Raw genomic sequence first — 17,080 nt, 5'->3', positions numbered from 1 at the left:
GTGAGTCTCCCCACCCATCAACCTCTTCCATCCTACTGTCTCCCTGTTGTTATTCAGATTCAGACGTTTACTGTATCTCCTGTTCCTTCATCTCAAGGTTCTTCTCCATATTGAGACCAAGATATTTGCCTACCTGCACCAGGCAGTGTTCACAGAGGACAACGGCAGAGCGGTGAGAACATTATCTACTGTATACATCAACCCCACCCATATTAATCTCATGGGCTACCGCTTGCTGCCTTGACAGCAATCATTAATGCCTTGGCGCCGATGACGTGGATGTCGATTAAGGCAGCACCCCCCCTCCCCACCTCTCTGATTCAGACGGGTTGGGCTGAATGCGGAAGACACATTTCGGTTGAATGCATTCAGTTGTCCAACTGACCAGGTAGCCCATTTCCCTTTCCCGTCCCTACCAGTTCTAAACCGAAAACAACCACAGAAGATACTTCATTAACTTCTTATGGCTGCAGGGGCAGTATTGAGTAGCTTGGATGAAAAGGTGCCCAGAGGTGCCCAGAGTAAACTGCCTGCTCCTCAGTCCCAGTTACTAATATATGCATATTATTATTAGTATTGGATAGAAAACACTCTGAAGTTTCTAAAACTGTTTGAATGATGTCTGTGATTATAACAGAACTCATATGGCAGGCAAAAACCTGAGAAAAAATTCAACCAGGAAGTGGGAAATCTGAGGTTTGTAGGTTTTCAACTCATCGCCTATCGAATACACAGTGGGATATGGGTCAGTTTGCACTTCCTATGGCTTCCACTAGATGTCAACAGTCTGTAGAACCTTGTCTGATGCTTCTACTGTGAAGTGGGGCCGAAGGAGACGGGAATGAGTAAGGTCTATCATGAGCTGACCATGCTCTGACCATGCGCGTTCACATGAGAGGGAGCTCTGTTCCATCGCACTTCTGAAGACAATGGAATTCTCCGGTTGGAACATTATTGAAGATTTATGTTAAAAACATCCTAAAGATTGATTCAATACATCGTTTGACATGTTTCTACTGACTGTTACGGAACTTTTTGACATTTCGTCTGCTTTTAGTGAACGCGCTTCCTGACTTTGGATTTGTTTACCAAACACGCTAACAAAAATAGCTATTTGGACATAAATGATGGACATTACCGAACAAAACAAACATTTCTTGTGGGAGTCCTGGGAGTGCATTCTGACGAAGATCAGCAAAGGTAAGTGAAGATTTATAATGCTATTTATGAGTTTTGTTGACTGCACAATTTGGCGGGTAACTGTATGGCTTCCTTTTGTGGCTGAACGCTGTTCTCAGATTATTGAATATTGTGCTTTTGCCGTAAAGCTTTTTGAAATCTGACACAGTGGTTGCATTAAGAACAAGTGTATCTTTAATTCTATGTAAAACATGTATCTTTCATCAAAGTTTATGATGAGTATTTCTGTTATTTGATGTGGCTCTCTGCAATTTCTCCGGATATTGGAGGCATTTCTGAACATGGCGCCAATGTAAACTGAGGTTTTTGGATATAAATATGAACTTTATCAAACAAAACATATATGTATTGTGTAACATGAAGTCCTATGAGTGTCATCTGATGAAGATCATCAAAGGTTAGTGATTCATTTTATCTCTATTTCTGCTTTTTGTGACTCCTGTCTTTGGCTGGGAAAATGGCTGTTTTTCTGTGATTTTGCGGTGACCTAACATAATCGTTTGTGGTGCTTTCGCTGTAAAGCCTTTTTGAAATCGGACACTGTGGTGGGATTAACAAGAAGTGTATCTTTAAAATGGCGTGAAATACTTGTATGCTTGAGGAATTTTAATTATGAGATTTCTGTTGTTTGAATTTGGCGCCCTGCACTTTCACTGGCTGTTGTCATATCGATCCCGTTAACGGGATTGCAGCCATAAGAAGTTTTAAAGGGGGGGATGAACTTCCTGATTTGGCCTCATTTTTCGGCTTGGTCATTAAGAAATGCAGCGGCCATGACTGAAGCCACACGTCTTGTGAGGGTGGTTTAATTTCGGTGTCTCGTGTGTGTGTGTGTGTGTGTGGTTGCACGTGGCAAGAGTTTGTATATTCACTCTGTCAAAACAGTACACAGTTAGTCACTCACCCTTCTAGATAACTTGAAACAGTCTAACCAGGTCTTGTCTTGAAGTCACCTAGGCTAGCTAGTGCTTGCCAACTTCTTTCACCAATTAGCTTCAGCCGGCTGGTGTGCAACAGTAGCAAAGTTGGTTTGACATTGGGTAGCCTATCTCTAGGGCTAGTTGGGAACAATCAATAAATTACACAATGTAAATGGGACAATATTTTCATGTTGCACATCTTTTAGTTGTCTCATTAAATGCTTTCAATATTTGTATATGAACTTTGACAATTTATAGTTGGTTTTAGGTTTTTAAGTCGTTGAAATTTGGAACTATTGACATAAAAAAAATATTGTCCCATGTACATTGTGTAATTTACTGATGGTCCCTAACTAGGCCGATGGTCCCTAACTTATGGATATCGATTATGATTGGGTTGGGTTCAGCTGCACCCGACCCAATCACTTGGATGCTGCCAGCTGTGGGCATGTGGCCAGGATTGAAATAAACCCAACTTAATGAAAACTGTTATGGTACACTTCATGCTGAGGAGTATTTCTGTCTGTAAAAAAGCCATTTTATGAGTAAAAACTAATTCTGATTGGCTGGGCCTGGCTCCCCAGTGGGTGGGCCCGGCTGCCAAGTGGATGGGCCTATGCCCTCCAAGGCCCACCCATGGCTGCACCCCTGCCCAGTCATGGGAAATCCATAGATTAGGGCATAATGAATTTAGATCAATTGACTGATTTCCTTATATGAACTGTAACTCAGTAAAACATTTGAAATTGTTGCATGTTGCGTTTAAATATTTTTGTTCAAGTATTGGTGAATTCTAGGTGAAATTGAATATTCACATTATGCAGATCTTTATGGTTTGCAGATACCATGTTTTCAGACCTCCAGTAATTGTTAATCCTTCTATATCCCTCAGATTCTGAAGTATGACAAGGAGATCTCAGCCTTTCAAGATGTCATTACAGAGGAAGACATCCTGTTTCCACCCAGGTAAGCCTCATCCCTGGCAGGCTAGTCACTATTACGATCAATCCCTGTTACTATGCCTGAGGAGTGTTACTGCTCACACTAACTGCCATGCTGTGTGTGTGTCTGTCTGTCAGTTACCCATACAGTGAGGACTACACTAAACCCACCCGGTACGTGAACACTCGCTGCCCCTCCTGGTGTGACCGCATTCTCATGTCTCACACTGCCCAAGACATCATCCACAGGGTGAGTCACTTGGCAACACTCTGCCATCCACACTTCATAGATTAATTGATGTATTTACCATAGATCCATGTTCTACATGCCTATTAAACAGCTGTGTGTTTCATTTTAGAGAGATGAGGGAGCGAGCAGTGTGGTTTACAACACAGTGGGCCCTAATGTCTGCATGGGAGACCACAAGGTAATGTTTTGTTTTTATATAATGTTACATGTCTGGTCTTGAAAAGGGCCCTTGATAAACAGGAGGAAACTTATGTACCATTGTGTATTCCTCCTTTTTTCCTAGCCTGTTTTCTTGTCCTTTGCACTGAAGACGAATGGCCATTGACAAGGATCCCGCTCAATGGTAAGAGTATATGTGCTAGTGAGTGTGTAGTATATGTTGTGTAGGTATACAGGACCATAACCAGGGGGTCACTCTGAAAGAGCGATTACAGGCCAAAATCATTTCCAGCTCCTGGGCCTTATTCCCCAGAGAGCCAAAGGCCAGGCTGGTCCAGTGGAGTGCTGTGGGGATGAACTAAGATGAAGTGGCTCTGTGGACAAACTGTCTCCTTTGTGCATAATGTAGTTTAATGTCACTTCTGTTGATCTATGTCTATAGAATGTTCTCTTCTGTCACTGTGTGTAGCTACACCAAGCCCAATGTGGGACCTCTGTTCATTCATTACCAGACAGATCGCCGGCCAGAGAGACATGCATCGTGCAGAGCAGTGTATTGGCATTTTTACAGCCGTGATTTTGTTTTGCTGCCTGTTATATGGCTTTTTCATAGGATGGTTCTCTCCTTTATAAGGATTCCTCTTCAACAGTGATGAAAGCCATTTCAGAAAGGAAACACCACATAAAAATATGTTTAACCATTTATTAAAGAATTAATAATGCAAGTCTTGGCGATATAGGCTCTGCTCCTTCAGGGTAGCTCACAACCCAATCAAAGCATCAATATATAAAATGACCTACAAGCAGTGAGCGTGGATGGCTATACCAATCCCCCAGTAGGAAACAGAACCTAACAGGTGGAAGCTGGTTTGGTGGTGGGAGCAAACGCATACTAGCAGTAGCAGCAAGCGGCAGTAGGATGTTTGAACAGAACCCGTCAGTTTAAATGGACCGCCAAATAAGGTAAGCGTGATTGTTACTAGCATCTAATTAGATGCACTCAGGTTCCCTTTCTGAACTGGCTTCGCTTTATGCATGGGAAGAACTTAGGGCTGTCAATTAGCTTTTCAATGAGAGGGACAGCATTCCAAATAATATGTGATTATCTGGTCTGCCATGCCTATCCTGGTTCCATCTATGAATCCAGTAGGATTTCACCCAATTTGGACTTTTATGTTTTATTTTTTTATAACTCCTTTACCAATCCTATATCATTCATTTACACATTGAAATAACAAATTATTTATAGATGTTATGTTTTCCTTGTGGATGGTAAAGAGTGTATTAACTTTTCTCCCTTTAGGAATGCCAGTATCTATCCAACACAAGTCCCACTGGCCATCACCATCACACTCCCACTCCACTATCTGTACCAGAGGATAAACAGAACAGCTCCTAGCCAGTCACGGGACCCAGCCTCTCCCTGATGTGCATGCAGTCAGTCAGTATCCACCCCACCAGGTCTCTCACGTTCTCTTCTCCTCTCACTCCAAGTTATTGATTGCCATGGCTTGGGTGACATCACCACAGATTTGATCATCAGCATTATGGATTTTTTTGACGGACAATTTGCTCTGTTCTGTGCTGGGCCATATATCTTAAATCGTCTGAACCCAAAATACACAGAGATGCAGGGTTATTTTTTTGAGTCCTACCTTCAGTGCTCGACCATTGGAACCAGAGTATGTGTGGCAGATTGCTGGATGGAATAGGGCCAACGAAAAGACAATGTGGGACTGCTGATGTTCAGCCCATGGTCTTGTCATGGAGGGCGCAAGTCTGTCCCAATGGGATTAAGGAGACATGTGAGGACACACACACTGGCATCTTGCCAAGTAAATACCCTAACTTCAGCTGATCAAACGGTTTTCAAGTGTCAAGGGTTTACGGTTAAGTATTCCTTCTGATATCCCTGAATGGAATATGCATGCATGCTTTTCAGTTGTATTTTAGTAGTCTTTTATTTTACCTATTTATTTTCAAACTTTTAACTGGTTACTATCAATATAAGTATGCTTAAATCAAATATTTAGAAACACAATAAACAAAAGCTACTACAGTATTTCAATGCACCCTCAGCATGTTTGGCCAGCTTGCATCCCTCTTCAGAATAGAGCAGTAGCATAATACACATTTCTCTGTGCATTCTCATGTTGTGTTGTCTTTTGTTAAAAACATACATTTCACCAGTACATACAGCGCCTTCAGAAAGTATTCATACCCCTTGACTTATTTCACATGTTGTTGTGTTAAAGCCTAATTCCAAAAATGGATTAAATGTAAAAAAATCTCACCCATCTACACGCAATACCCCATAATGTCAAAGTGAAACATGCTTTTATACATTTTAGCAAATTTATTGAAAATGAAATACAGAAACATCTCATTTACATAAGTATTCAGAACCCTGAGTCAATGCTTTTTAAAAGCGATTACAGCTGTGAATCTTTTTGGGTAAGTCTCTAAGAGCTTTGCACACCTGGATTGTACAATATTTGCCCGTTATGCCTCTTAAAATTCTTCAAGCTCTGTCAAGTTGATTGTTGATCATTACTAGACAGGCGCTATTAAGTCTTGCCATAGATTGTCAAGCCGTTTTAAGTCAAAACTGTAACTAGGCCACTCAGGAACATTCAATGTCATTTTGGTAAGCAACTCCAGTGTAGATTTGGCCTAGTGCTTTGTAAAAAATAAATACCGTTTTTACCCTTTTTTCTCCCCAATTTCGTGGTATCCAGTTGGTAGTTACAGTCTTGTCTCAACGCTGCAACTCCCGTACGAGAGCCGTGCATCCTCCGGAACACAACCCAGCTATGGTGCTAGCAAAGACTTATAGATGACCTGGAGCCAGTGGGTTTTGCGACGAATATGTAGCGATGGCCAGCCAACGAGAGCATACAGGTCGCAGTGGTGGGTACTATATGGGGCTTTGGTGACAAAACGGATGGCGCTGTGATAGACTACATCCAGTTTGCTGTGTAGAGTATTGGAGGCTATTTTATAAATTACATCGCCGAAGTCAAGGATCGGTAGGATAGTCAGTTTTACGAGGGTATGTTTGGCAGCATGAGTGAAGGAGGATTTGTAGCGAAATAGGAAGCCGATTCTAGGTTTAATTTTGGATTGGAGATGCTTAATGTGAGTCTGGAAGGAGAGTTTACAGTCTAACCAGACACCTAGGTATTTGTAGTTGTCCACATATTCTAAGTCAGAACCGTCCAGAGTAGTGATGCTGGTCGGGAGGGCGGGTGCGGGCAGCAATCGGTTGAAGAGCATGCATTTAGTTTTCCTAGAGTTTATAGGCAAGTTGTAGGCCACGAAAGGAGTGCTGTATGGCTTTGAAGCTTGTTTGGAGGTTTTTTAACACAGTGTACAAAGAAGGGCCATAAGTATACAGAATAGTGTCGTCTGCGTAGAGGTGGATCGGAGAATCACCAGCAGCAAGAGCGACATCCTTGATATATACAGAGAAAAGAGCGGGCCCGAGAATTGAACCCTGTGGCACCCCCATAGAGACTAGTTTAGTATTGTGGAGTGAGTATAATGTTGTTGATCCATCGTCAGTTTTCTCATATCACAACCAAAATCTCAAAAATCCCTGAGTAGTTTCCTTCCTCTCCTCCAACTGAGTTAGGAAGGACACCTATATCTTTTTAGTGACTGGGTGTATTAATACATCATCAAAAGCCTAATTAATAACTTTGCCATACTCAAAGGGATATTTAGCAGCGTCTGCTTTTTATTTTTGTATTTAGGCTTGCCATAACAAAGGGGTTGAATACTTAATTGACTAAAGGCATTTAAACTTTACATTTATTATTAATTTCGAAAATAATAATAATATTATTTTATTTTTTTTACATTATGGGGTATTGTGTGTGCATCAGTGACACAAAATCTAAATGTAACCTATTTCTAGTACAGGCTCTGACAACAAAATGTCGAAATAGTAAAGGGGTGTGAATACTTTCTGAATGCACTGTACATACTATCCCAGCTCATCCCTCGAACAGTCGAACTTCAAAAAAAAATGCCACGCTGAGGTCTCTTTTCCTAACCTCCTTCCATAGCTATGGTTATAACTCAGCTTAAATCAATAAGATCATGTAAAAGACCAGTGGGGCCAGATTCAGGCTGGGAGCCCATCAGGTCAGTATGAAAAATGGAAATGCCCTCCCTCCCCATCGGACCTCTACCTTGGATTCCCGCAGACTCTAAAGTATAATATCTACATGCTGCTGAATACTGATTATCACTGGGCTTTGCCTGCCTGCTACTCCACTCTGCTGGGTATACTCTCTGGCGGGTTGTACATTGACATATTATGGGGTGGGCCCATGTAATGGACAAACTTATTATGGTTCAACTGTAAGGTTAGTCCCTACTCTACAGGACATTAAGTCAGGACACCATGATAGCTGGCAGTTATGTAGTCTGTTTTCATTTCTGATGTGTATTGCCTGTGGTACGCAGCTATGTTGTTACCATGAAGTGCTTTATTCCACAAACTATGGGCTAATCCTTTAAAGTAGCTCCTCAAAGTTTCAAATATTTGTTCATAACTTTTTAGAGAATTGAGGAGTGTGCTAATAGAGATTTCTCTTGTTCAGGGGAACTGGCTGAATGTTATTTTGTTTTTAATGATGCATTCACCTAATTTTAACATTCTGTCATAAAAAGCACATGTTCAACCTAATAAAAATAAAAAATACTATAGAAAGGGCCTATTAAGTGCCAAATAAAGTAACAGGGTTGACAATTTAATCTTAGTGGCAAGAAAAAGTATGTGAACCCTTAGGAATTACCTGGATTTCTGCATAAATTGGTCATAGAATTTGATCTGATCTTCATCTAAGTCACAACAATAGACAATTAGTTTAAGCACACTGTGTTTGTCTATTGTTGTGACCTAGATGAAGATCAGATCAAATTTTATGACCAATTTATGCAGAAATCCAGTTATTTCCAAAAGGTTCACATACTTTTTCTTGCCACTGTAAATCAGCCGCAAATCCCCTTGTGACGGGGAATATAAGCTTGTTGTGTGCAACAGAGTGGCAATTGAATGCAAGCTTCACCCCAGAAATGTAATTGTTAAATAAAATGTAGACTGTCTATATGTGGGTAACAGGGTTGACGTGTTGTTCTCGACCCGCTCAGTTCTCCACCACAAAACACCAGAAAATGGCCAAAAAGAGTAGAACCAGCTCACCTGCTTTTACACTATGATTTGACAATTAGATGTTAATGTTTCTTTTGGAAAAACGATATTTAAAAAGGAGTAGTTTAACCATATTAAATGAAGAGTTCAGTTCATGTAACAGGGTTGACCTTAAAATGAGGAACAGACATAAATGAATCACTAATCACATGAAATAAATTATCTTCAGAAATGACTGTCAAAGCAACAAAATAGCTAGGGCTTTACAATGATGGTGAAAACTTGGAGAAGTGTTGGGGTTAAGTGGGTTAATCTTCCTAGAAGTCACAGAGGGTACACGGAGGGATGTTTAGAGAGTCTTTACTCATCTGATTTATTGAATTATCTGTGTGGTCTATATTAAAGGGCACTTAATTGAATATAACTGGCTTTTAAAATTAAATATTTGTGCATCATTTATTCTTAAAATATCAAAGGGACGCAAAAGACACTCATTTCGTGGAACGACCCATCTATTGTTTTACTGTTTCAGTTACTGTGATCAGTTTAACTTCTGCCAAATCACTATAACTTGTTTACCATACAATTATTTTAAATCAATGTGTCTGGAATGGATGTCTGATACCACAGCCACACACAAAATCACATGCAAGCACGCACATACACACCCAGGCACATGCTCACACAAACACACGCAAAGTTCACAACATTTTAAGCTTGAAACCACTATATTATTTTGGTTGAAGTTATTTTATTGATTTGATCTATTTTCCGTGTTCTATGCTGATTTGTGCTGCATCAGATCTTTGTTCATTGTCCATCCTCTGTATTTTGTATGAAATGGATGGCTGGTTTGCATAATTTTGTTTTATTATGGACTAATTCAAAGACTTTTAAAATATAATCATGGTTTTCATGTTATTTTATAGTTGTATGTGTTATTCAGAATGCACTTAAATGATCAATGCATATTAATGACTTTTTTATTTTTCTGTTATACTCTCTATATTTTGAGGTAGAAAATGCATAATTTGTAATCAATCTTCCTCTGTAGTATGTGTTGACTGATTTACACTCAATCTGCTGTGAAGTAATTGTAGACTGATAATACCAGGATTCATTAGTTCAAATGTATAGATCATCCTTTTAATCTGGACCCTCTCAAATTTCCTTACGTTTGTTTACAATTAATGATTGATGTGTCTGCGTGGAAATTGCAAGGCCTACCTGTCAATAATATATTTGTAGTAGTTGATTCATGTTATGGTCAACATATTCTAATAATGCCCTCCAGGGAATGCTCTTGGTTTGGAGTTCAACATGAGGCCAGTAGTATTGTTAGATGGAGTGGACTAATGTTGTTTGTCATTTCTGGTCGAACACAAACAAACACTACATTCTTGTAATGCTTCCAGTTTTGTAAATAAATGTTGACCACTGCAATTACATTACTGTATAACTCTCCCTTAATGAGATTCTACCTTGCAAAATCAATATCAATTTTAGAGCTACTAGCTTGTTTCTTTTCAGTTGGCTTTCTAATTGCAATTTATCTTAGAGTTGTGCAAGGGTTTTCCTTTTGGCAGGTAACTCTGACCACTATTGGGCTTTCTCTTTCAGTCACACCAGTGCTCTGCATAACACAACCATTGCCAAGTGATTTCAAATAAAGCTCATTATGTATGGTTTCACTCCAATGCTTATCGACACCACTGGATGCAGCTGATTTGTAACATACCATAGACGACGTACCACTCCTTTAATGTAGGCCTAATGTATGAAACGAGAATGCCTGGAATCTCCAATGCTTGTGGTGGAGTGTCCTTAAACAGTTCCCATCAACTGGGTTACAATGGGTTGTACTTGCTGTCAGGGAGGAACACACACAGATCACTGCAAGGTGTTTTGGAGAGGTCATGCTGAAATAGGTCAACTTTTATTTGATTATTCTCATGCTAAATGTCCATCTGGACCTTACACACTCAACTTTAACTTATTATGGCCATGTTATTTATTCCCATTCTATGGTTTGAGAATTCAGCCCAGCCTGAGACATGCCTCTTTGGTTGGAGAGAGAAAAAGTGAGGCTGCGTATTGATAGGACTTTGTGTGAAGTAGATGGGATATTAAACGTGCCCTCTCAAGGTGGAATGGGCTGGCTATTTCGGACAGTCAGAACTGGCCAAGTTGTTTCGATCAATACCCTTTAAAACTCCAGAAAGGAAAAGCCAACTGAAATTGTGAGTTGCTCTGAATTCGATTCTCACAATTATTGCATTTTGGAGGAGAAATGTTGATCCAATACCGTTGCCTTGGATTTATCAAGTGCTAGGCAAAATAATCAGCAGAAAAAGTACAGTCTGCAGTCAGCAAATGTAAATTGCACACCAAAAACAATGGAAATGAACTGTCCTGGCCTAGATGCTGAAAGATTTAAGTAAAGCAGATCCTATGAATATGCAAGTCTCATTTATGAAGAGCTTTTGCAGTTTCACAGAACTGGGCTCTTAGAAATCTTTTTTTTTTTTTTTCACTTTCATACGAAGCTGCACAAGAACTAAAGTGTTCTGAGAGTTTCCTAGATTCAGTGATACAGCACAGGCTTCGTTTCCTAACCATGCCCAGACTGATATCAATGTTGCTCTTCAGCTTTTCTCAGAGATGGGTTTCCCAGCCTTTACCACTGCCTTTTCTCTCCTGTTTATAGAACTTTTAGTAGTAGAAAGGTATCTGGTATAGTATATTCATATGGTTATATTCTCAAAGTTTGTAGTCTGTATGCTGTTACTGTTAATATATCATCTCTATCTTGAACTGTAGAGCGACCTAACTCTTGACGTTAGCGTCTTGTTACTCTCAGAAGTCCCAGACCTGGAGCATTGTTCACATTGTGGGAGGCAACCCGTCTGCCTAGGGAGACTAGCATCTTGTTGATGTTTTACTATCAACAATTGCAGAATTGTTTCAACAGTACAACAAGCACAATGCATATTTTCCCTGGTGCTGGGCACACCCTCACACACTCCCGTAGCATCTGTCCTAATGACAAACAGCACTGAGCTGCAGGGGCCAGGGGTGAGAGATATTCAATTAGTGAATGAAATAGAATAGTAGCATTGATTTTGTGATGGCGTGGATGGGTCTGATGGCTTTGTCTTCTACACAGAACAGTTCAGCCAGTCCAATTCCAGCACCCTGGTAACTACATAGATCACCTTGGGATTGGCCTTTGACCCCTCACTTCTACTCAATGATTGTGCCTTTCTACCCGCCATCTGTCTTAACTGTCGCTTTTAATGTATTAACAACTCTATTGCTGATATAGACTTCAATGTCTGTTTTAGATGTCAGATACAGCAGAGTATAAGTTGTTTGTTTGGGGATTGTTGTCTTTTATATGAAAACAATTACTGAAAAACCAAGGCATGACACAATCATTGTACCATTGTATTCAATAAATAATTCACAATAATTTATTGTACAATTAAAAATGTCATCATTCATTTACATTATCCTTATGCAACTTAATTTGGATGTGCAGAAACCCTCAAATGTCATGAAAGCTTGCATGTCTGCATGACATTAGCCAACACATTAGTCAAAATAAAAGGTCAAGACTTATCTTGATACGTGTACCCTCAACGCCAGTGTTAAAAAAAACAGCATTGCCAGGCTCTCAATTAAATGAATCAAAGTGAATAATAGAAATATTCTGTGTTTAGGGTACAGCAGTTGACTGAAACAAGTTCAAATGGACATTCAATATTAAGAGTACAACAAGCAAATTAATTTGATGAACTAAAATAAAAAGTCCTTGACCTGAAGTGTTTATTCTATTCAAATAAAACAGGTACTGTCCAACTGCATTATCCATGGTTTACATATCTATTTAGCTTTGGTCTGCAATAATGTGTATGTACACATGAGAAACTATTTCCTTTCACGTTTGATGCAACCATCATAGTGCAGCTGAGGATAAGAGATCATGATGGGTTTCCTACATAACAGTTAACCATTTGCCTCATTGAAACTCATTGATGAATTCTATTTTCAATTTAAACTGTTTCACCCATCATTTAATGGTAACATCTTCCCTGTTTCCATTATGGTTACAAATACGGTACGTCAAGGCATCACTTCACGTGAACCGTTACCCTTTTTTCTCCTTAAACGTACTGTATTATAAATGTGCCTTATTTTGAACATGCTTGAATATTTAGTTGTGTGTCTGTACTACAAAATGTGTTTAATTCTACCCCTTGCTACAACATGCACATCTGATGTGTGTGTCTGTGTGCGTGGCAGCTTTTGTATGTATGTGTCAGACGTGATGTGGTCCAAGGCGGAGTACAGAGAAAGCCCGGCGGTGTTTGCGCAGCAGCAGCCGTATCTTCTCGTCGTCCGAGTCGGGATCCAGAGGCTTGTTGTACTCCTCATCCTCCACCTCGTTCTCCGAGGCCTCCCCTCCCTGCTCACCCCGCATCGCCTGGGTGGAGCTGGGCTCTGAGGCACTCTTCTTCCTCCACTTGGTGCGGCGGTTCTGGAACCACACCTGATTAAATAATTTCTTTACTTAGTGGGATTTCTTATTTTAACCAGCATACATTCAATTATACAATACTGTAATCCTTTTTACTAAATTAATTCAGATGAAGTGTATAGTCAGTGCATGCATTTAGATCTGTCTATATGGGGACTTTTGCTTTACCTTGACTTGTGACTCTGTCATGCCCAGGGAGTAGGCCAGTCTAGCTCTCTCTGGCCCGGCCAAGTACTTGGTCCGCTCAAAGGTTTTCTCCAGGGCAAATATCTGATGTCCACTGAATGTGGGTCTGGTGTGCTTCTTCCTGCCTGAAATATCCTCTAGATGCCCAATGTCTGGAAATGAAGTATGCATTACAGTTATTTTCAATTTACGTCACTTGGAGACTGCATACAAATAGTGAGGTAAATAATGATGGTCAATTACATAGATATTTTTACATATCTGTAAAATATTAGTAGTAGTTAGTCAAATACTCATATTGGAGGAATCAAAATGAATATACAACCATTTGTACTGTATTTTTTGCGTGTTTGTATTACAGAGATGATCCGATATAATATTAGATACATTTCTCAATACAAACTTTTTGCACATCTTAAAATGTTTTATGTGACCTATGCAGCATTATCCTTGTATAGCATGTAATCAGATTTCAGATATTTGAATGTATGTTAAGTGAATGAGTCAGCCAAATTCTATGTACACTATCTTTACCGAAAGACTGAATGGTTAGTGATAACCAGTATTTAAACAATGACACATACAATTACATTATAGATTACAATAGACTGCCATACACTTTATACAATAATATATTTACACCTTTAACTAACAGAACCTTGATTTAAAAACTTTTATGAGAAATTAAGTTACTCAAATGTTTTAAGATATTTGTTTTTTAAGCAAACAGAGGAGTTACAAAGTAATTTACACCAAATATATTCATTTGTTTAAGCTTTGAGAAAAAACATGAAATCTAGCTAATAATACAGTTCTCTGAGTATTATGGATGGGTGATATAAGCCATGCCTCAGTCAGTTGGTGTGTGAGTCATGTGATGTTCAGGTGACTATGGTGCGGAGTTACTCACTGTTATTGCACTGCTGCCTCCCTCCTCTCCACTCGTACCCGCTCTCTACCCAGCAGCTGCCACTGCGACCCTTCACGGGGCACTCAGCGCCAGGCTTGGTGAAGCCGCCCAGTGAGGGGTTGTAGTCTGCACGGTTGTAGTAGACCCCCGGGGTGGCCACGGTGCCAAAGCCCCCCATGGTAGGGTATCCAGAGAGCAGGGTGGTAGTGCCCGTAGCGCCCATCATGGAACGGCTGAGGATGTCACTGATGCCGTGGGGTGTGCCTGCTGCCTGCAGCTGGCTGTTCAGGCCTGGGTTGAGCTTGTAGAAGGAGTTGGGCACTGAGTACTGACACACAGGTGCCTTTAAGTCCGAGGAGAACTGGTTCAGGCTGTTGTTGAACAGAAAAGACCCCGGTATGTTGGAATCCATGAGAAGTGCCTCCACTTTTAGATTTCACCAACTCACCTAACAAGGTCCAGTCATGAAAAGACCCAGTGCGGCCCACAAAGGTTCACGTTTACCTCTCTCACCAAGACTGGATGAATACGCGTTCGTTGATTGTGTTCTTATTTCTTAATCCAGTCTGTTGATGTTCAAATGATGCTGATGCCAATGTCCCCTATCTGAGGACTAGATTACTCCAGGTCACTGGTATCTGCAGAGGTGTCTCTCTAGCTGGCTATGACAGCAGAGGGCAGGTGCCAGCATAAAACCTCTTCACTGTCTTCCTTCACCTGCTTTGTGCCATAGTACTGAAGGTGACAGTTCCAAAATCAACATCAGGTGTTGTGCAACCTGAGAAACAATGTTCACAGTTGTTCCTTAAGACAAATATCTCCTCCCTGCTCTCTCCTCGGGGGTCATAAATAAGCAGTATCTTGAAGTGGAGTGGCACCTTGATAAAGAAAGAACATATTAGAATGCTGCCTTGGATTGGTCGCTCCCGCAGCTCTCGTATTTCTATTGGCTCCCGGGACAAAGCCAAGCCTTCTATTGGAAGGCAGCAGATTAATAGCATTTTGAACAGGTGGAGTGGGAACAAGTTGCTTTTTGATGACCTGCCATGGCTGGCTCTCTGTGGTGCTGAGGCAGAAGCAGCTTCAACACACAGGTTTATACGTCTTCTGTTTTAGTCCATAGTATGGCGTATCAACGCTAATATGGGAAAGACTGATATTGTGATGGATCAGCTTTATCGTAAAACAATAGCTCTGTATCATCTTTACCTTTTTTGTAAGATATTGTGAACAGTGGTTATTATAAAATGTATTGATGCACAATGGAATCATTGGATTTCTCTTTTGCAGTAAGTTTAATTATAATGTTGATACATTCAGTGACTACCCTCTGTCCATTTTATGCATCATCTTTAATGGTCTTCTGTATCTCTTCATACTAATTTGATGAATAGATGCAAATCAATTTGTTTGTCCTTTGTCTATATTGGAATGTATTTAACGCTCTATGGAAATATAAATATAAACAGTGAATTTATTAAAACAGATTATTTAAATCCAACTGTGCATATAAATTAAAATCCTTACTACATGTAGTAGGGTATATTTATTACAGAAAGTAACAAACTAATTATTATTATCATCATCATTAACTGGTGTATTTGTAATATGCGCACATATAGCTCTGATTTCTGTAGTTGTCTATATAGGCACATTTAGCAGAAGTCAAATTCATGACACATTCAAAACACTGTTTGCTCTTGCCAGGACAGATGAAAAAGTAAGGGGAAATGCCAAGACCATTGCATATTCTTGTGTAATCCTGACATTTAGAGTTGTCCTGGGGCAATTTAGTGGGAGGAAAGATATAACATGTGACATGTAGATCACTTTTTTGGTTACTCTTTCTCTTTACTATAAATCTGCCCAGTACTTTCCAAAAAAGGTGATTTTAGAATGTACTGTAAATGGTCTGTATCCTGTCACACATGATGCTGAACCTGCCGATTCCACAACCTCTAAAGATACAATATGTAACTTTTTGGGCGATCCGACCAAATTCACATAAACCTGTTCAATGTAAGTTATTTCTATGCTTCCCGTTCTTAAATGTGTTTTTTTGCGTCTTATACTTTCAGCTTTGTACACCAGCTTCAAACACAATCTTTTGGGTTATGGAAAATATATTTCACAGCGGTTTAGATGGTATAATGATTCTCTACACTATGAGTGCCAAATGCACATTTTATTTTTTTACCAAGTTAGTGTATTCACTGCTTCTCATATGGTATATTTCATTGAACACAATATAATCAGTGGGTTTGACAAGCAGTTTGGTTTAAGTTTTAAGTCGTCTGTTTATAACCATGAAAGGTTGACTTGACTGGATCAACTTGCTTTGTTTTGAATGGCATCAGAAAAAACTACCTGAAAATATGCTTTTGGAGTTACCATTACACATTTTCAGGATAATCTCAAAAACACAGTTTGAAATGGGTTACAGTTGAGCGGTAAGTGATGCAATCAGCCTACTTTGCAAATGGGTAAACTCTGCCACCATGCCAAGTCCCCTGTGAGAGACCCAGCCCTGGCCCAATAGATGACCTGCTCACTGAATCTACAATGGATTTTCATGCATGTCTATAGGGAAGCCTCATGTAATTTTATGTAATTAAAAATAACACAAAATGCACATCAGGTCATCCCTCCCAAAATTAGTCACACCCTGACCTAACCAACATAGAGAATAAAAAGCTCTCTATGATCAGGGCGTGACAGTACCCCCCCCCCCCCCTCCCCCCACCCCCCCCAAAGGTGCGGACTCCGGCCGCAAAACCTGACTCAATAGGGGAGGGTCCGGGTGGGCATCTACC

General features: G+C 40.1%; 2 protein-coding genes across 2 annotated transcripts in view; one reads left to right on the top strand and one right to left on the bottom strand.

The window, feature by feature from the left end:
• The window catches only part of LOC120063237 (inositol polyphosphate-5-phosphatase A-like), a 38,911-nt gene extending 33,167 nt beyond the window's left edge, over nucleotides 1-5,744 (top strand). Inside the window, exons 11-16 of the mRNA XM_039013476.1 lie at nucleotides 98-172; nucleotides 3,013-3,086; nucleotides 3,200-3,311; nucleotides 3,421-3,489; nucleotides 3,595-3,654; nucleotides 4,774-5,744. Coding sequence (XP_038869404.1) covers nucleotides 98-172; nucleotides 3,013-3,086; nucleotides 3,200-3,311; nucleotides 3,421-3,489; nucleotides 3,595-3,636 — 372 coding nt within the window. The 3' untranslated portion in view covers nucleotides 3,637-3,654; nucleotides 4,774-5,744. The remainder of the gene's footprint in view (nucleotides 1-97; nucleotides 173-3,012; nucleotides 3,087-3,199; nucleotides 3,312-3,420; nucleotides 3,490-3,594; nucleotides 3,655-4,773) is intronic.
• A 6,788-nt stretch (nucleotides 5,745-12,532) lies between these two features.
• nkx6.3 (NK6 homeobox 3) lies at nucleotides 12,533-14,723 on the bottom strand. Its single transcript, XM_039012809.1, has 3 exons — nucleotides 14,268-14,723; nucleotides 13,340-13,509; nucleotides 12,533-13,183 (listed from the first exon to the last, which is right to left on the bottom strand). Exons 1-3 carry the CDS (start codon nucleotides 14,677-14,679, stop codon nucleotides 12,953-12,955), a joined length of 813 nt encoding a protein of 270 aa, XP_038868737.1. The 5' UTR covers nucleotides 14,680-14,723; the 3' UTR covers nucleotides 12,533-12,952.
• Between the last annotated feature and the right edge of the window lie 2,357 nt (nucleotides 14,724-17,080).

The sequence above is a fragment of the Salvelinus namaycush genome, chromosome 18 (genome assembly GCF_016432855.1).
Source record: "Salvelinus namaycush isolate Seneca chromosome 18, SaNama_1.0, whole genome shotgun sequence".
Classification (NCBI taxonomy): Eukaryota; Metazoa; Chordata; class Actinopteri; order Salmoniformes; family Salmonidae; genus Salvelinus; species Salvelinus namaycush.
Note: the sequence above shows the minus strand (reverse complement) of the source record. Positions and strands in the feature narration are given on the sequence as shown.